The 20,665-nt window shown below is 41.7% G+C and overlaps 2 protein-coding genes and 1 long non-coding RNA gene across 3 annotated transcripts; 1 reads left to right on the top strand and 2 right to left on the bottom strand.

The window, feature by feature from the left end:
• Window positions 1-3,742: 3,742 nt before the first annotated feature.
• LOC109984925 (uncharacterized) lies at window positions 3,743-12,178 on the top strand. The gene is made up of 3 exons (XR_010667565.1): window positions 3,743-4,058; window positions 5,294-5,491; window positions 11,593-12,178. It is a non-coding gene; the product is annotated as an uncharacterized lncRNA (long non-coding RNA).
• A 128-nt stretch (window positions 12,179-12,306) lies between these two features.
• Window positions 12,307-13,902, bottom strand: LOC109984874 (adenosine receptor A3-like). Its single transcript, XM_020635028.3, has 3 exons — window positions 13,434-13,902; window positions 12,898-13,355; window positions 12,307-12,778 (listed from the first exon to the last, which is right to left on the bottom strand). Exons 1-3 carry the CDS (start codon window positions 13,769-13,771, stop codon window positions 12,573-12,575), a joined length of 1,002 nt encoding a protein of 333 aa, XP_020490684.1. The 5' UTR covers window positions 13,772-13,902; the 3' UTR covers window positions 12,307-12,572.
• A 1,040-nt stretch (window positions 13,903-14,942) lies between these two features.
• LOC109984911 (transcription factor Spi-B) lies at window positions 14,943-17,796 on the bottom strand. The gene is made up of 6 exons (XM_020635086.3): window positions 17,685-17,796; window positions 17,449-17,488; window positions 16,510-16,720; window positions 16,257-16,375; window positions 15,942-16,083; window positions 14,943-15,703 (listed from the first exon to the last, which is right to left on the bottom strand). Exons 2-6 carry the CDS (start codon window positions 17,467-17,469, stop codon window positions 15,396-15,398), a joined length of 801 nt encoding a protein of 266 aa, XP_020490742.1. The 5' UTR covers window positions 17,470-17,488; window positions 17,685-17,796; the 3' UTR covers window positions 14,943-15,395.
• Between the last annotated feature and the right edge of the window lie 2,869 nt (window positions 17,797-20,665).

Genomic DNA, 20,665 nt, shown 5'->3' with positions numbered 1-20,665 from the left:
CGGGTATCTGGGGACATCTATGTGTGCAAACATGCGAAAACAGTGTCTCTGCCAAAGATAGTTTATTTACAGTATGCTGCTTTAACCTTGTAGTATGAATGAATGACTTACTACAAACCCTAAAGCAATGCACTACACTTATAAACACGGAGAGTTATGTTCTGCTGGTTGCAAGTTAATGGGAAGTATAGATTTTCTTTTTTACTTTCTGTGATGAAGTCATCTATAATCATGACACACACGACTCATAGTGATGTGCTGGAACACCGGGGAAAGGGCTGTCAAAGCTAGTCAGGGACTCAAATAGACTTGTTTCAGCTGTGGTTAATGATTTACATCACCTACAGTCTCACCCTCCCCTCACATAGACAAGGTGAGAGTAATTGGAAGAAAGGCTCTACTCATGCAGCTGACATTACCAACAGTAATTCTATTGTAAAAGGAGAGATCGGCCTCTGAGAGAAAAACCACGAGACGGACAAGGGGCTTAAACCCTCTTATTCTTAACAGGCCCCTTAACTTCTGACAATAAGCTTCTGTTTAAAAGTAGAGATTAAGTGCTGGCATCCGATCAGCAACTTTGCAGGGCTTCTCCTATTTTCAGCAGCTGGAGTCAGATCAATACTGATCGGTGAAGTTTAAAGCAGAACATTTCATACACCGCCCACCTTTTATTTTTATGACATGCATGTCCTATCCACATCTTCTTACATTTATTAAATGTCCAATTGATTGAATTAAATGAAAATAAATAATATATGAAAGTGGCACAATCAAACTAGCCAGGTCAAAAGTCATAGGACTTGTATGGAACAGAAGCAGAAATCTGGGCTTGTTCTTGCTTGCATACAGCCACTAGAGGGCAGTATTACCAGGGCCATGGGTATTTCAAAGGCCAAGGCATGGCACTAGTTAATGAATAAAATTCACATTTACAGCCAAAAAGCAAGCTTTTTGTCAATCAATTTGTTTAAGCTCTGTATATGTGCTCAGGACATATCAGAAGAAGCTGTTAGTTAGATTAAGATATAAAACAACAATAGTTTTACTGTATTCTAGTATGCATTTGAAATATGCAAAAACAAAACAAGATGAACTCTTGTGATGAACGTCACCATACTGATGTTTAGGTAATGTTGTATGACAGGGATGGTTTCTGTTTGGCATATGCTACACCTTCTCCCTTCCCAATTTAGCCTGCAACAACACGGGCGATCAGGTTAAATCATTTTCTGTTTGGTACATAGAAGACAAAAAGTGTAATTTTTTAATTCACTGTCAGTCAGGTCAACTCCTTTATTTTTTGTCGTTGTCCTGTTAAAATACAATAGCCTAAGTAAGGCCGTCCCTCGCAATATGTTGGAAGCAACTGAATACAAATAAAGCTACATACACAGGCTATATTGTTAAAACTTTCTGGTATCCTTTATTTGAAATTAACACAGATAATTAAAGCTGATACAGAACCTATAACAGGTATAGACAGAAATGATAAAGGTGTGTGTTGTGTAAGAATAAAGGCATGATGCACACAAAATGCATTTAAAGAAGTCAGCCACTAGATGGTGCGTCTCATCTTACAGTAAAAAAACTCTTCATGAAAGAGAATCAGAGCCAGTCCCAGTGGACTTATCTATCATGACTTGTATGTAGGGCTACTACATCTATTTGTAGGCATATGTTTGGTTTCAGTGGATTTAAAATATCAAAACTGTAATAGTTAAAGTTATAAATTGTTCAGGTGAGCCTTGATCCAGCCAAGTCTCGTTTAATCTCTGTTCTCTGTTCATGATCGAATCAGAAAAAGCAAGCCCTGCATCAATCTTTCTTATCACCAACAAATGAAAATATTCATAGGTGTAGGGCCTAAATGTTTACACTGTTAGGCCTATATGAACATAACCTGTATGTTAAATACAGACTGCCACACTAGCGCGCCTGTTGAATGCACACCATCTCTGTCACGTGAGTAAGTAGACTGTTATTTTTGTTTTATTGTACTTTTAGTTTTTTTTACTTTGGCATTTAAGTAACTCTAACACATTTTAAACTTTGTATTCCAGTTGAGATAAAAAAAATAAAAAAAACCCCTGATAAAATTATTTAAAAACACAAGTTAAAAGCGTTTATGCTAGGGGTTAGCTAACAGTTATTGGCTTTAAGCTAGTAGTTTAAAACCATATTCTATAAATGTTATAATAAACAGTGCAGGACATTTAGACACTTACAGGTGTGACTGAACTCTGAAATCAAATGTGCACCAGCTGTTTACATATTATGAAACCACTTTTTTTTTTCTTTTTTTTTAATATAGGAATTAGTGAGTTAAAAAAAAGGATAATTTATCAAGTGCTTGACACAATTTCTGAACAAAAACTGCAAAATGTCTTACAGTGTGTCTTCATTGTTCTCAAGAAATCATAATTGAAACATATTTTGGTAATCTGCAGTTTATTAATAACTCAATGGAAATACTACTGTGGCCTGTTTTGTTGTCGTAAATCAGATTACTGTTATTTTTTATCCACTGAGCATACATTTCTTGGGTTATTTTATCCCCTGTTACTTTACCATTCTTTCACAAAATGTAGCTCATAAACTGGCCCTGATTACCTTTATTATTCATTCAGAGTATTGCAATAAGGAAATACACCACTTTATTATTTAGAAGACTGGTTGAGACAGGGTGATCAAAAATGCATATCATTTACGTTATATTCAGGAAAATGGATGAAATAAAACCTTTGAGAAAAACTGAACATACAGTACTTAAAGCATGTCTTTAGTCTGTATGTTTACATGTGTAGATATGTGTAAAACCAAGGCCACCATAGCTATATGTTTATCAATGTGAAGTGTATCAAATCTCAAGAAACTGAGATGCTCATGTTATTGATACCAGGAGAAGAGTGTCCCTGTGTGAACTGGGTGTGAGCAGCAAAACACTGCTATCAGATAAGTCGTCACACTCGGTTAAAGGCAAAAATAACATTGCATCTATGTCAGAGGCATTTTTTAAACGATCCACAACATCTCCAGCAATCATAAGCTCGTGTTTGACATGACACTTTAAAACCCTTCACTGTTGCTTATTTTGAATGCTGAAGAAAGGTCACTAACTTCTCTCTTCCTGTGTATTTTGGTAGGAAATGAATATGGTTGCCGTGCATTTAGAGGACGTCTGCCTCTACAACTGTACGGAACAGTCTAGCTGTGTGACTATATTTGTCCTCCCTCTCTCTCTCTCTCTCTCTCTCTCTCTCTCTCTCTCTCTCTCTCTCTTGCAAGGGGACAGGAGCGTCAAGAGTTGGACGGCTGCCAAAAGAGGCCGGCCCGCCGTGCAGCTGAAACTTTTACAAGCCAAGCAGGAAGAGACACAGGGAGCGATCAAAGAAGAAAAGGAGCAAAAGAAAAAGTGAGAGAGACGTCTAAAGCTTTTTTTTTCCCCCCCTTTCTCCCTCTCTTTCTCCTCTCTGTGTCTGTCTGTCTCTCTGTCTTTTCTTATTCCTTTTTAAAGCCATACTGTATTTGCCCGCCTTTGGTGGCAGGGGGTAAGTGTAGGGCTGGAGGACAGGACGAGAGAGGAGGAGGAGGGGGGGGAGTGGGGGGAGAGAGACTTTGGGTTCAGAGAGTTCAGCTGAGGAGAGAAATAAATGCATAAACAACAAAGGAGACGTGACGTCAGATTTTAGGGGCTGTCCAACCTGCTGGCTGAATGTGAGCCTCCATGGAAGAACCGGATTGTTCGCACCACATGTGTGTTTGTGTGTATGTACAGTATGAATGTGTGTGTGTGTGTGTGTGTGTGTGTGTGTGTGTGTGTGTGTGTGTGTGTGCGTCCATTGTCCTAACTTCGAGAACAGATTCACGTGGAGTTTAAGCAGGGAAGCTGGACTTTTGTGGTCTGTTTGGTCTCCGCGGTGAGAGTTCGAAGACCGGGAGAGCCCTCAAGAAATGTGTGCTCAATAACTCAGGTATTACAGCAGCTTCGACGAGGAACTGACTTTTTCAATCCCCAAAGAAAGAACAAGCTTTGATTTTGTCTTCAAGTTTTTGATGTAAGTTTAAAAAAGAGATAAACTATTTTGTTTTGCTCTGTAAGGGTGAACATCATTCCTGTTTTTTTTTATTTGAAAATTACGTCAGCTCAGGAGTGAGCTCCGATTGGCTGGCTCGACTTGGGATACCCGCTCAAACGCCAGTGATTGGCCCCCAAGTGGGCTATAGAGAAGGTCGGCCATTTATGAACAGATGGATTTATGTTTTCTCTTCTAATGATTGAGGTCATCTAGAGGCGACAGCTCGCTGATCCAAGATCTGCATTGCTGTCCAACTGTCTTGCTGGTGTGAGAAAGCAGAGGGAGACCTGGGAAAGATGCCAATGACCGGAGGGGGGGGGGGGGGGTGAAAAAAAAAGTGACATTCTCTGAAATGTCCACCCTCCTCGCTCATTGATTCATTTAGCTGAAGTCTCCAAACCCCTCCCACCGAGGAGGGCAGATATCATCCCCTGATAGAGTGAGAGCATGAATTGACAGAGGGATAAAGGGCGACGCGGAGAAAAGGAGGCAGAATTGAGATGTCGAAAGAAACTTTAACCCCTTCAAGAGCGAGAGAACATAAGTCCATCAGAGTTGAGTCCAAATTGCAAGCTCGCTTTTCTGACCTACTGTAAAAAAAAAAAAATATGGTGAGACGGAACAATATGGCAGAAGTGTTTTGGATTTACTTATGTCTCTCGCAGTGTCTCAGTTGCAGGATAGTAGAAGTACGAGGTGAGAGTTTCATTTTGGATGTTACAGAATTAGTGTGGAATCAGACTGTGACACTGTTCTGTGTCACCGTGACAGTTTACACTTCTTCTCTTTTCTTTCTGTGTCTTAACTCCTTTTCTCTGACTCCTCCTCTCTCTGTTCCGCCTCTCTCGCTACAGCCTGTTCCTCCCTTCCTCTTTTCTATGTCTCTACACTCCCCTGATGCCCCCCCCCCCCCCCCTCCCTTTTCCTCCCCTTCCCTCTTGGCAGCAGTGCCAAAGTGGGCAGGCAGACCGAGGCAAACACAGCACAGGGCAGAGCAGAGGGCGATCCAAAGGCTGGCGAATTGATTATATGTGTGCTCGTGTTTTAAAGTGTCCTCTCTCTGCGTGTCTCTGTGGTTTTTTTTTTTTTTTTTTTTTTTTTTTTGTCATACGCATCTGCAAGTAATGTGAGTCTGTTCTGAGTCTGTTGTGTAGCTCTTCTCGTTTCTGCTGTGCACAGTGTGTTTCATATCTCGGCTTGTGTGCATCCTGTAGGGCTGAGTGTGAGCAGACGTCCCTCTGTCACCCCTGTGTGCCGACAGACGCACTCACGCCAGTAGGAGGGGATTGTGGGAAAGGGGTGTAGCACTCAGAGGGTGTGCTCTACTCCTCTCTTTTCCCTTCTTCCCGCCATCACGGCCCTCTTCTCCTCCAGTCCTCCGGCCCAGCCCGCCGCTCATGTTCAAGCTCCAGGTATTTTTCTTTTTTATCCTGCGACACCTCTTCCAAGTCGTTTTCACTGCCCTATAATCTTTCTCCTCGGGTTCCTCTCGCCCTCTTCCTCTGTCCTCCATCATGGTCTTCATCCTGTAAATGTGTCTATCGTCGTTTGTTGCCACGCTGCACTCCGCTCGCCGCCATTTTGGCTCAATAGATATAGCAGGAGAAACTTTTCTCCAGCTTTGAGGGACTCCTCGAATCCCTGCTGACCATCTCCTTTCTCTTGCCTCCAGTAACTCTTTTTTTTCTCTGTCTCTGTCGCCCTCTTCCTCTCCCCGTCTCTGCTTCAGGACAGCAGGGTCTGACAGGGTGGTGAACAGTCTTTCTGTGGCATTTTGTTTTGAACAGGTGTCTTTTTGTAGGCTTGCAGGAGGAACGAAAGGCCTTCAAGGCTTCTTTCTGACCTCAGAGGGTCGACAGAGCCAGAGAGCTGGCTGTTGTGTCGAGGTCAGTGCCAGTTTTGCTTCCGAACAGTGTCGAAGAGCTGCTTAAACCAGACACGAGAGACAGTCCGGTTCTGTTATCACGCATTATAGCTAATAAAAGGGCAATGTTGTTTGCTCCTCCTTCCCCTTTCGTCGAATGTTTGCACTTTGTGCCCCTGTAAGAGCACAGATAGGCGGCTGTTGTTTCACACGATCAAGCGTGTCAGTGTGTGTGTGATCAATGATCAAGAGGTGTGACAGGTCGTTAAAGGTGCAATTCTGCGGTTTTTTGTCTTGTCACACCATGCCAAAGGCTAGGGTGAATATGATACTTTGCACTTCAGAGGAAACTGATGCAGAAATGAAACTGAGGTCAGGTCAGGTGATGTAAAGAAAACGGGCAGATTGCACAGCACGAATCACAATTGTTTTCCCGTGCTCTACAGTAGTTCTATGTCATTTCAAAAAGGGAAAAAAAATATTTAAACATAAACAGACGTGTTTGTCTGATTAAAGTCGATCTTACTCTGCTGCAAGTAAACAAGCATACTATTCATTTAAAGGGCATTTTGTCATTACGATCTCATTCCAGTCGCCAGAATTCCATCAAACAGATATAAAAAATAAACGAGATAAAACAGGATGTGATAACTGGTTCAGACCCCATTTCATATTACTTCTAAAACTAACGATTAATTTGATGAGCTATACGCACATTGATTATTGAGTAAGAAATCAGTCTGGGCTGCTAATTTTTATATTGATCTAAATACAGGTCGGTGTTAAGATGGCGCCTTCGTGCCACGTGTTTAAAAAAGCAGTGTGGAAGGGCAGACCCTTTCAACATACCCCTCACAGTTTGTAGGTGTACTCTCTGCATCAGCATCTGTCTTTCCAGTTGCTCTGCAGTCACATTCAAGGGCTTCTAATTTAAAAAGAAAAAAGAAGCGAAAGAACCTTACTTTAAGTATATTGTCATGCAACACTAATGAGGACAGAAATATTAAGAAAGAAGCCGTAGAAAACGAGAGAGAACAAGGGTTACAGAGACAGAAAGAGAGATAGGAGTGGGAGAGCTCTTTTCCCCGCCCCTCTCTTATCCTCAGATGAACTTATCGTGTTGCCTCATAATGTTTCTGAGTTTTTCTCCTAGAGGCAGTCATGCTAACTTCCTGCATACAGCCTCAACAGAGCTGATTGGCTGATATCTTGGCTGACCGGCCGCGGTTTGCAGCGAGGCAACAGGAAGTTTCTCCTCTCATGCAGGAAGCAGCAGCTGCTCTGTCCTGACAGACAGCACTTTGCACTCCTGCACGCACACTCTGTTTGTGTATCTGCATGTGTGTGTGCATGTGCTCGTTTGTGTACAGCCCCGCGCTGTGTGGCACAAGTGAACGCTGTAACATGTGGGCGTGTAGCAACATGCCAGGCAAGGCATCTGAGCTATCAGAAACATTCGAAACCATGGTAACCACACAGCTCATCAGCACATTAGCAAAAGCAAAGACAAGTGGAAAGGAGGAGAGGGGGGACAGAGAGAGTAAATGAAGAGGAGGACAGAAACCTTTAGTGTATTTTCCTTCATTCAGAGATTTTAGAATTTCACATGGCCTGATTTTAAATGTTCTTTTTCAGTTTAAATGCAATCTCTTGGAAAGGCAACCTACATACATATTGCTTCCATGCATTTTTGATGTTTTAAAAATCCTAAGTGATGGATATGAATCTAAAGAGAATAGTTTTTAAAAAATGGAATACGTCTGAGCTCCCTGCCACTTTTTTTTTTTAATATTTAATATTTATACTTGGGCCAACGTCTGTTTAACTTTAGGGTTAAAATGATTGTGGGCTACTGTGAGTCACACAATAGCTCCCTTATATTCCTCCCTTATCTGGGTCATGCTATCTTTTCATCAAACATGCTGCCTGACAGGTTTACCTAGCTGTAATGCCTGCGAGTCACGCATATGTATATGTGTAGCCCACTAGCTTGCACAACAGAGGAGTTCATGGTAAGCATTCTATTTAATTAAGTCTATCAGGATCAGATGGAATGAGCTCCTTTCTTGTACAGGAGGTCAGCCAACTGTTCTGTGTTGTGTCTGCGTTGGTTTTGTCTAAGCACATGCATATGGAAGTGTGTTTCTGTATACATGCATAAGTGTTCGCATGAGCCTTGTGTGTTTGCGCTTGGTTAATGAGGATATACAGAACATCAGAGCGGGCACCTTGCCAAGTGGGCACGGAAGAGGCTCAGCGCACCCGTCCTTCGTCCTTTAATGTTGGAATCAGACATTCCTCAGGGAGTGGGGAGGATGAAAAAAGCAGCAGGTACGATAAAATCGCTCTTGCTCTCCGTTGAGGATCAGTCCTCTTTTTTTTTTGTATCTTCCAGATGCCCGGGCACACATTTTCTCTAGATTAAGACAGGACACGTGTAAGGCAAGACATCCGTTTGCCTCTTTTTAACTGTGGGAATTCTGCATTCTGCCGTTTATTGTGTGGCATACTTCCCCTGCCAACTCCAGGTCCCCCACCGCTCCTCCTCCTTGCCCACCATCACCACCTCCTTCCTCCCTCATTGAAATTCTTCCTGGCACACAGACACTGCCCATTCTTGGCACAAAGCTCAGGGGGAGAGAGAGAGAGAGAGAGAGAGAGAAGGAGAAACACACAAGAACCTGTACCATTTGTCTGGTGCCCCGTACGTTGTGTCTGCCAAGCATTCATCCTGTCTCGCGGACCAAGGGACCAGGAAATCCAATAGGTATTTCCCTGCCTCTGCTTCCTGTGAAAATCTGATCCAATTCTGAGGAGTTTTGTTGGCAACTGAGTGTGCTGTGTGTGTGTTTTGGGGATTTGCTGATTAATTTCTGCGTTTTATGTTGTTTGTGAAAAAAATTCAGGCGAATCCTGTGTCCTTTAGCAACAAAGAAAATGAAGCTTAGGGTTGCATTGTTTTCATGATAGTCTTGCACTGGTTTTGATTTGTGAAAGATGGCGCGTTTTGGTCATTTTGTTGAGTTTTGCAGGTCAGTGTGACAAAGTGGTAAAAATATTTTGCGTAAACAAAGCTTATTGACCTTTTGTTCTTTGAATTACATCCACAAAAATGAACAATAGGTTAAATAATTGATAGGTAACAGGCTCTATTGTTGTGGCACTTCTATAAAAATGAATTCATTTAAACTAATTGTTACCTTGAATGTGACATGTGCTCTATACCTGCTGTTTATGAAGATATGTTCCACACTTATTGAAAGGGATAAAATACAAGTGTGACAGTACAACTGGCGTAGGGCTATGGAAAACCTTAAAAAAACATGTGCAACCTTCACTCAAAGGAAGATTAACACACTTAAACAGGAAATTGTTTCCAGAAAAACATATCCTGACTGTGCACTGCATAGCAGCGTGAACAGAGGGCAACAGAGGACAAGGTCTGTCTCGTGGCTTATTTTTAGTATCCTGTTTTATTATTTTTTTCAGATTTATTTTGGGGCATTTTCTGACTTTATAGAGAGACAGGGCAGTGGATAGAGTTGGAAATTGGTGAGAGAGAGTTTGGAATGACATGCGGGAAAGGAGACACAGGTCAGATTCAAACCCAGGCCGCCTGACTCGAGGACTACAGCCTCTGTACGTGGGGCGCATTATCTAACCACTAACCCACCGGCGCCCCTTGTATGCTATTAATATGAATTTACTGCCATACAAGTATAGTCCACATGTGACAGATTCACAGACAGGGATTGTGAGGAGCTAAAAAGATTGTTTGTTGTTTGTCATCTTTTCACAAGGGCCTCTGATTAATTTGGAAGTTGTTGAAAATGAAAATGATTGGACCCAGCCGTGCCAAGGGGTGGCCCTTTTAGTCGCTATCGCCCAACTCCATAATCACAGACAACAGCCCCCAATAGAGCTCACATAACTGATCATGTTCGGTCTTGGCGTTTTTGAAACATAACAGCAGAGTCCTCCTCATAAGCAATTCAATGTTTCAAGCTTTTCTTTTTTTTTTTTTGTCATGGCGGGCCAGGCGCAGATTTCCTGTTAAATCTTTATCAATTTGACCCGATTCCCTCAGTAAACTGTGTCATATCGCTTTAAGTCTGCTCCCCTTGCCCTCTAGTCAGTAAACGTTTCTTGGCGACCAAACAGAGCTTGTGGATCTGTCACTGGCACAGAGGAAGAGTCGGGCGTCATGCCAACACCCCCCCCCCCCCACCCCCCCATGTCTGTCTGTCTGGTGTTCAGTAATCAGACTAGCGGGGTCTACTGCATGCTAACTATAGGCCGGTCTGAACCAAGTCTCTGGGGATGAGGCTGTATTCTAATTTATGCAAGCAGTTCAACTCCTAACCCTGTGTATCTGAGGCCCGGGTATGGTATTCAGTCTGGTTCTCGTTAACCCTTCGACTGCTGCCATGTTGACCTGCTGGCACATCCCAATTTTCTTTTAACGCAACAGTTTGGAGGGGAAAAAAAGCATCGAAAACAAACAATTCTGTTTTGCCCTGAAATAAAAAGTGCAATGTTAAATGATTAAACTTTAAGCCCAAGCTTTTAATAGAGCAAGACAATCACAGGAATGTAAAAATGCTGAAGGGATGGATCTTTGTCTCGGTGAACTTTCGGCTGTCCGATATCCATTGTGAGTGCTATCTCACTTGTACTCGTGACAGTTCGTGAGTAGTCTGGGTCTGCTGGCTTCATCTCTGCTCTTGGCACAGGATTGATTCTCCATACCTCACAATGGAGCACACGGAATCCTGGAAAAGTAAGACCTGGGAAAGAAAACACTAAAAGGTAGACCCTATAGTGCTTTAGGCAGACCTAAAATGGCGGATGTACGAGACGCCATTTTGTGTTTCCTTGTTGTGTTTTGGGGGGCAGAATACCAGCCTTGTATTCAATCAGAGGCAGCTGGTTGAAGCCATATTTGCAGGCATCTGTGTGTGTACCTCCGTCTGAGAAGCAGCAGCCAGCCTACACAGGAATAGCCCACTGGAATGAGCTCAGATTTTGGCAAAAACGGAAACGAATTCCTGGCACAGAGTCGAGCAGCTCTTTTTTTTTTTTTTTTCTCCCCTCTTTCGATCACATGCCAGAGTCTCAGGAAGCCAGTGAGTTGTTTGTTGGGCTTTCACACATTAGCGCTCTCACTTTCCAATGTCTGCTTACCGTTAAATTATTTGTCTTTGATTTTTTTCTTCTTCTTCATGGAACAGGTTTTAGAAAGACATTCAGCGCCGCACCAAAAAAAAAAAAAAAAAAAAAAAGCTCGGTTGATCGGTGAGGATGTGCCAATATGCAAAATCTCAGACAGTCCTCTATTGTTAAGAAATGATACATTTTCTCAAAATCTTGGCAGTAAAGGACGAGCGGCTTTTGAGACATAAGTCGTGATTTTGAACCATTTCCAGGAACGAAAATCAAAGAATATGACACAGACTTAGCTGAGAAGTACGAACACACTCCTTTTTTTTCTGGGATTGAATTGAAACACGATATATATATATATATAAATACAACACAAGGATAAACATCAAAATGTACAGTCCTACCCAGTTTATCTTGCCTGTATTTCACAGAATCAAATATCTAAGTAAGATAACCCTCTCTGTCTCTTTCTTTGTACCGTTACAGGAGCGTTACCTTTGTGGATCTTTGGTGCTGAAGCAACGTGGATGCTGTCCTTGGGGCTGAGGTAGTAGATTGAATAGTTGTGGGGTTGTGTAACCTCTTTGAGATAACTATACAATCTACTGTCTTTCCCAAGGAGACAGCAAAGTCAGCTGCTCGCCGACTGTCGTCTCCAATCAGGCAACATGCTGTCCAATCAAAGCATACGCTTGCAGCCATCAACATAATCCGCTCTGACAAGAATTGTTGTTTGTTCTTTTTTCAATTCTAGAGCAGCGAAATAAGGACGTCTTGTTCACCAAATGGATGTGAACGTGTGGCGTGTTTGTTTTGGGCTCTCTCAGGGTGAGGTAGTAGGTTGTATAGTTTGGTGGGTGGGATAGCAACCTGCTCAGGTGATAACTATACAGTCTATTGCCTTCCCGGAGGAGCTCACTGAACACTCATGAATGTTCGACACGCTCTCATGGCCGGGTTTCACCTTTAATCGTAGAAGCAGAAATGTAGTAATGCATTTAAAATGTGGACATCCGAATAAAGTCACACTTGTCTCAAATTTGTCCAACAATAAATGACTGACATCCTGAAATTGTTGCTCTCCTAATGTCATTTTGTCATCTTGGTTTGTGTACAACAGCAGCTAATAAGTCTGTTAGTTTAGAGCACCCTCTAATGGAGACTCATGATACAGCTTTGATTAGATGAAGTTTGCAGACAAGGGACAACTGAATGCAATGGCGGACTAAATTTAAAGTATTTAAAGTTAAAGTTTCATTCAAACAGAACACTGCAATTTGGAGTCTGACATTTTAAAAAACTCCGCTGCCTATATTCTTCTCAGCTGGTCATTTGTAATAAAGACTTTTTAACACAGTTATATCTATGTTTTCTGTTGTTTCTTTAAAAAAAAAAAACTCTTTATAAAAACAAGTCCCATGAACTCAACCACATTGGACTTAAAATAACACTTTCGTCCTTTGTTGTTAGCTCTGCTCTCTCGATGCACACGTCTCCGTGTGATTGGCCTGGCTGCTTGTTCTTGGTCGACAAACCTGTTTATCCCCATTTAAACTGTTTATGTTCACAAGGAAGTGCCTCCATATTTGATTGTAGGCCTGCTGGATCTTTGGGATGCGATAGGCGTAGACCACAGGGTTGACTGCTGAGTTGGCATGAGATAGGAGAATACCTGGAAATGCATTCGCTAATTAGTTCTCATGATAACTGTTGGTGAGTATTTTTGATCCATTAGTGCCTGATACATGAAGAAAACACTTGCAAACACATGTGAAAGAGGAAAAGACCTGCCTGCATAGAGTGTCTCCTGTGTCACAGCTTGAGGACCTTGAAACAGCAGCAGACAGTTCATCAGGTGCAGAGGAATCCAGCAGACAGCAAACAAAATGAGAACCAGAGCCAGCGAGCAGGCTAGCCTCTTCTCCCTGAGCAGAGAGGCCTGAGCCTGGGCACAGCTCTCCTTAAGACGGCCCTGCAGACTCCAGAAGATTCGAGTGTAGAGGAGGGTCATGACCAGCAGGGGTGCCATTACACATCCCAGGAAGTTAAAGTAGACCATAAAGGGGAGGGAGATTACTGAGAGGAAGTTGCAGGGAGGAGAAGAGAGGGAAGAGGAATTGGTGGAGCCAGGTGCTTTGGAGGAGGAGTTGTTCCAGCCAAACAGAGGGGTGAATCCCAGGAGACAGGAAAGAGTCCAACACAGAGAAACTGCAATCCATGTATGCTTCTGCGTAGCCAAGGCTTTGTATCTACAAATCATGAGGGAAGCATGTTAGACAGCAAAGCTCCTCTACCTGTGGAGCAGCGTTTCAGTATGTGTGCCTCACCTGAGCGGGGTGTGAAGGCGTAGGTATCTGTCCACAGCGATAGCAAGCAGTGAGAGCACCGAGGCCTGAGTCAGCACGAGCACGACGCAGCTGAGTAGTAGGCAGAGGTCAGGGGTCAGGCTCACCCAGCCGTCCAATAGCACAGCCAGGGGCACAGCGGCCACGCCCACAAGCAGGTCAGCTACCGCAAGGGACACCAGGAAGCAAAAAGTTGGCTCGTGGAGGAAATCCCTGATGCCAACACACACCGCACACACCACCAACACATTGCCAAGGCAACAGGTCACAGCAATCAGCACTTCGAGTACCGTGTAGACCACCCAGCTCCATTCAGCCATCACTGAAGACCAGTGAAGACGGAGACGCTTTTAAGTTTGATGAAGCAGGTTTCTTTGCAGGTAGGATGAATTCCACAGCAGTCCAACATAATCTTGGGTTTGCTGTTGAGATATTGTTCCTGCCTCCAGCTCTTGGCTTTATACATCCCAAAAAAAGAATTGAACAGATGCTTTTTATATGCAAACACGCACGCGCGTCTCTGTGCACACGCACACAACAACAGGCGTGCACTCCACTGAGAGAGGCCATCTGTATTGAATCAGGGAGTGAAAATCCTCTCCTCACTGATGAATGTGCCTCAGTGCGCTTAGAGGAGTGGTCTCTTCTGATTGAGCAATGTCACATTTTAATGTGATATAATAATACAGCTTGATGTACTCAAAATATTAAAATGACCCCTTTAAGAATATTAGATTTTCACATGTATGGTATCACTACTGCATGTGTTTGAAAGTAGAATTTGAATGTTTTAACTTTACAAAGTCATTCGAACTACTTTATACTCTATGCTTTGTGTCGTTTTAATTGTCCTATTGCGTCACATTTTAGAAGTTGATCATGTTTTATATGTGATATCTAAATCCGCGAATCATCTAGCAAGTTTGTGAAACAAGTTACAAATGTGTTTAGAATAAAGTAGAATAAAAAATACTCAAAATCAAACATAAATAATTGAGTAAATGTAGAGAATTGCCTGTTACTGTGTTTTATTTAAAACTGTAAAAGTTTGTGACAAGACGCAGAAACAAATATCTAAAGTAAAGACTCTCCTGCAGAGTCAAGAATGATAGTCCATATATGCGCTGGATATTATATCTGGATGTCATTTGTTTTCAGTATGTGTCTGTGACCTCGAGATTTGCCTATGAAAATGAAATTGTTTCACCATAGCAACTACATAGCACAAGGTAACAGTCAACACCATCAATATGTTTTTGCGAGGGCACTTCTGTCCTGTGTCAGTGGACTTTGTAGATGGTAATGATTAACAGATCTGTTTTTTTAATGGCGGTTTTTTTAATGCATGCTTACTTTGCATACAATTTTGGCTACGAGTGGATTTTTGTGTGTCTGCGAGGTGTCTGTTTACACTGGTGTGTAAGCACATCTGTGTTTGATTAGGTGATAAGAGCAGCACATTACTTTGTTCAAATAAATATGGACAGAGAGTTAGAGAGATGTATTTTTATCTTCAAAAAGACATGTCAACACATAAAAGTAAAAGAAAATCTGTTGAAAATCTGCAAAACAAAATCACATCTAACAGAAAAGCACAACTTACATTTTTTTTTAGAATGATTTAAGTTCTACTTATAAAGTAGATATGAGTGATAACCTTTAAGATTTACATACTTTTAATGCCAGCATCCCAAACAAAGATTTCCAGTTCACTATTATACCACCTTGAATGTGGTCTTATTGGAGAGAAACCTCTAATTTACATTTTTCATACACTACTGTAACAAATACTCAGTATTCACATATTTATATCATATCTCATATCTGCATGCCATATAAATACAATAAGCAGGAAGGAGATTCATCCCCCAACCCATGGTGTTCCCTGAATAGCCGTTTGGCTTATTTTATTCCTATTCTTTTTTTACACCTCCTTTATGCTTCCTATACCATATTAGAGTTTCCTTGTAGCCCCCTCAGCGTCTTGTCATCAAACCGGTAGGTGAGCTTTTTCTTCACCTTCTGAATCTCGCCAGTGCGAGAGTAGTTCCTCAGCGCCCGGGCCATCTTCTGGTAGGTCATGGGCTTGCGATTGCCCTTTCTTCGTCCCCACAGCTGAGCCAGGCGCTCCTTGTTTTGGGAGGAGAACTGAAATGTGCCGGCAGAGGACTGGACCCACCAGATGCAGCTCCGCATTGATGGCGTCTGGAGCATTTCGAATAGAAACTGGAACAACCGCTCCTTCCTCTTTCCTGCAAAGGAGTAAGGGGATGTAAAACTGATATGAGGTCGCAATGACTCATACTATGTGCGTATGTGGGAACTTGCATGTTGTTGCCCCAGTAGAAATCATGATATTTATTATCTTTATACACACAAGGGTTTGCGGTGTTGATATGTTGGAAGTTCTACAGTGTTAAAAGACTTAGGCTAAGGTGTGTGTGTGAGTGCATGGGTATATATGGAGTGTGGGTGGTGCTGTGTGCGTACCTGAAAGGGGGGCAAGATTCATGGAGTCCTTCCTTGCTCCCCTGTCAGAGGAAGGTGATGATGAATCTTGGTAGTCCTGGTACTGGGAGCAACTGGACTGTGAGTCTGAGTCAATGTATGCCGGGACCTCGTAAGAATACACCTGATCATTAAATAAAACAAGACAATTATTTAGCTTTTTCATGAATGAAGAAAAGAGTCAATACAAGTCAAATTCCAAAATGTCTCACACAGTAGTGTGTTGTTACAGTACATTAAGCTATGATCGATGTCAAAAGCTCCAATTCAATGAAAGGTTGAGGTTCTTGAACTCACCCACTGGTTTTCATGGGGACTAGTCCAGACTGGGGCCAGGACTCGATCTTCATATTCTTCATTTGGGGTATGAGAGCCACAGTCCCACTCATAGGGATGCTGACCTGACCAGCTATTCTCTATATAAAGTCAGGCAAAAGATACAGTAAATTAAAGAGATACACACATAAAAAAATAACAATACAAACAAAAAGAAAACAAAAAGAAAAAAATTAATCTGTCCTTTGTCATTTCTGCCAAAAACCTCACTAACCTATGATCCTGAGGCCCTGGTGGGGGTAGGAGTGTGTTGGTTGCCCCATGGTGTTCTGAGGCGATGCAGCTGTGTGAACACGCTGGACCTCCTGTGAGTGCTCCTGTAGGTACTCCTCGATGACCTCCAGGTCCACCTCTGAGCAGGAGGAAGGAGCTCCTCCGCTCCAGGCGACACGCTCTCCGCTCAGCCTCTCGGCCATGTAAGCCATCTGAGAAACACAGAGGAGAACGCCAGCTTTCAGAAGCAATACCCATTTGAGTTTGAAGTGTGATGAGTGACATGTGTCCTCTTTCCTGTGTCAGTCATAGCCTAAGGTTTATGACCACCTGCTGTTTTTTTCCCCTCATGATAACCCATTATTGTTCCACCTGGGATGCACTTTTGTGCGCATAGGTCTTAATATGAGAGTGGCACTCATTCAGAAATGTTCCATGAGCTTTGAATCGTCTCTGAAATTTTGCATGTGAGCAGCAGTGATTTCTCTTAAAATAAGATTACATTTTTCGATCACAAGTAAAACATTAAATAAATGACACACACACTCACAAACATACACACACACACACACACACACTTATGGCGCTCATATTCAGCTGTGAACTGTCTGATACTGAACGTGATGTGTGTGCTGTGTTTGTGTTTTTGAAAATGAGTCCACACTGTGACAGTGTCTTTTAGTTTGACTGGCAAATTTATGCAAGTGCTTGTGCACTCAGCAGCAAAGGTAACATTCAGGTAACAGTGATGTGTGGCTGAGCTGCTATTCTTATTCATGACCTTTTACGATTAGGCGACACAAACAAGTTACAGTGCAAAAAGATTATTAAAGCAAACTGTGACTGAAATATGTAGATTATTTTAAAAATGTAAACTTTCTTTATCATTAACATGCTGAATACAAATAGACAAAATACGTTAAAATAACATCAGACTCACCGTCTCCATCTCTTCCATCATATTTAATTTAAAGAACAATCTGGAAAGAAAAAACACTCGTGTGAGACACCAGAATCAAGGCTTAACACTCACATAATGAACAGAGAAGTGAAAAGACTCTGACACACATACTTCTCTAACTTATTACAGTCGGATATGGAGTCATGTGACAACTCAAAGCAAACACACAAAGTGAGAAGTTCATTGATTGAGCTCTAGAAAGCAGATTTCTGTACCTTGTTTAGTCGGCGGTGTGTACTCCTGTTTCTGGTCCAGTGAAGTGTTATCATCAGGCAGGTGGAGATATGAGAATGTGAAAGCTCACCTGCATGATGATGCTCCACCTGGATAGCACCTCTCTTATAGTCTTTGTACACTTTTGGCCAGCCCACTTTGGCCGTGAGACAAGTTAGAGTGGGAGTGGTTTTTACTAAAAATCTTCTTGACAGAGGGTTTGTCTATTCCATATAACAGCTCCAATATGGAGTTAAAGGTTTTATTCCATGGAATCAAAACTTGTCTGTGGTTTCTTATCGTTTTCTCTTCTGCAGCAGGGGAAGATTATGAAGTAATTTTTTTTTTTTTTTTCGCTTTGGCTTCACGTTGAAAGTGGATTCAAACATGCCACAGTGTTGCAGACAGAACAATACAGTGATAATTAAAACCGGGAGATGGAGAAGATGGAGCAGAAAGGGAACGTATAGGATAATTGGGATAACTGCCCCTGTGTTGTAATGAAAGATGGATGGTTACATTTGGAATGCATATTAATCAAAAATCCTACACATTTTTCCATCACATTTGTATGCATCTTACAATCCATTTAAATGCATGTTAACACCACTCTCAAGTTGTTTTGTTTCAAATTGGTATGTATGACCTAAAAGTGAGAATTCCTTTAATTTTGAAGTTGGCTAAATTTCCTATTACTTGATAGGAAAGAGTTCTTCAAGACCAAACAGGGACCATGTTTCTTACACGTTAATTTTTTCCTTTTTTTTTTTTTTAGCTTGTTTTTTTTTTGGGCCACAGGAAATGCTGGGAGAAGAGAGAGGGATATGACATGCAGCAAAGGGCTGGGGTTGGATTCAAACCCATGGCTGCTGTGACGAGGACTATAGACGTCATGGTGCACAAGGTATAACCGCTAAGCTATTTGACGCCCTCTTATATGGACCTTTAAATTTAAGTTGGTACCAACCCACTAATTTATGCTCTATGAACAGTATATAAACATACAATTATTTATTTGACATAGTGATGCTGTTATACGTACCAGTAGATGTTAGGAACTTTTTAAGTGTGTACGTAACTGGCTGTATTTTCTGCAGCTACCATATTTCCAATGAAGTAATTTAGTATTTTAGGTAAAGGATGACTGTGTAATGGTAATTGGACAATATTGTTTTGGACAATTGCTACACTTACTGACTAGTTAGTGAATGAAATTGAAATACAGTAACCCCCGCCCCCTTAAACCTTACCAGGCTCAATATGTGAATATAACTTCTTACATTCAGAATTCTTTTAAACTTACTTTCTAATGCCACTAAATGAAAATGACGTTCTTCTTAAACCTTGGTCTGGAGGCGAACAGCCCTAAGAGCCGCATCAGAGTCCACACTAAGAACACATGACATCATTCATAGTTTACTTCGATAATGCTATTTTCTGAGTTGGATGGGGGAGGTTCCTTTTTGTGTGTAAACACAAAAAGGAACCTCCTCTAGATGAGAACATACTATTGTTAGTAAAATTATGAAAGATGAGGGTTTGAACCAGTAGTTTCCTGAAAACTGGTTCCCTGTCTTTGGGGTTTCCAAGTTAGTTTCCTGAAACAGCCCTAGGACGTGCAAATCTGCTCAGCTCTAAACCCAACTGTTCAAATATGTGCAGAGTGATGTCAGGGGAATATTGATAAATATATATTTAACCTTAAGAAATACACTGTAAAGTAAAATGTAGCAAGTACTGTCTGTTGCACATGAACCCTTGGCCAGATAAGCTGTGTCAAAATAAAAGTGCCATCAGTCCTTGACCTCCTTGGGTTGATGATATATAACGTGTTGTAAGGGAGAGGTGTATTTAAACACTGTGCTATCATCTCTACATGATCAAAAGTCAAACTGAGCTTCCAGAAATGTCATCAGTAACTTTATAACTTGGAAAGTTTTAGTGTACAAATTCATCACACTGAAATGTAACAACCGTGTACTCTGTCAATCTGTTGAGGGCCAAGGAAGGTTAATATGTCAAAGTTGTTCAGATTTGTTTCTGGACTTGAGGAAAACATGGTATGTTTTTTTTTACACATAAAAATATTCAGATATGGGCATGTACCTGTGCATTTGTCCACTCAAACGTAGTTATAAGTTAAACTGTCAGAAAAATGGATTGACACAGTGCAACAGGTGAGCACATAGTGCCGGTAATATCCCCAAGTGGGAAAGGCTTACCGTCTGGGATAATCCAGTCTTTTGAACCTCTGTCAGTGACGCAATCACAAATAGACAGAAATACAACTGACACTAACGCAGACACACACGCTAACATGCACATGAATAAACTGCCATGCACTTTAAATGTTCCTGTCTTTCTTGGATGCAAAGTTTTTTTTACCTTATTCATATATTCTCATGTGCAGCAACAAACAAGACAAACCCATACTTACATTTGATATTGGTTTGATTGGCAGTACAATCGTGCATTGATTGCTGCACTCAAATGTTTTGTTCATGCCATTTTACAGCGGTGGTTTTTCAAGTAAGTAAACGTTGAGAAACCTGTCGTGCAAGGTGGAGATTTAGCTTCCGTGAAATATCAGGAGAATTTCCCGTACTTGATGCTCATGATGTCACAGATGCTATTTAACCCTGAAGATGCTAGTTGCATGTACAACGGATGACAGAGAATCCATATGTCGCAAATCAAACTGCGGAGTGGTCATAATCTTTATGATGTTATGACACCAGTTAGTGTATCTTGTTTTTTGCTTACACAGCAAAAGTTATGGATGTAATGGCCATGAATGTAGACACAATCATCCGTTACCACACCACCAGCCACATATCATAACTCAGTTTTTATGACCTGAAGCAGTCAGCGATGCAAACAGCACAGCCACAATAGGTTTCTGTTGGATGAAACTGCATTGTGCAAAATACATATTGTTGTGGGTTTAATGCATAAATACTTAATGACTAGTAAACCTATACTT

Source organism: Labrus bergylta, chromosome 12 (assembly GCF_963930695.1).
Source record: "Labrus bergylta chromosome 12, fLabBer1.1, whole genome shotgun sequence".
Classification (NCBI taxonomy): Eukaryota; Metazoa; Chordata; class Actinopteri; order Labriformes; family Labridae; genus Labrus; species Labrus bergylta.
The sequence above is the reverse complement of the archived record's forward strand: the minus strand, read 5'-3'. Positions and strand labels throughout refer to the sequence as shown.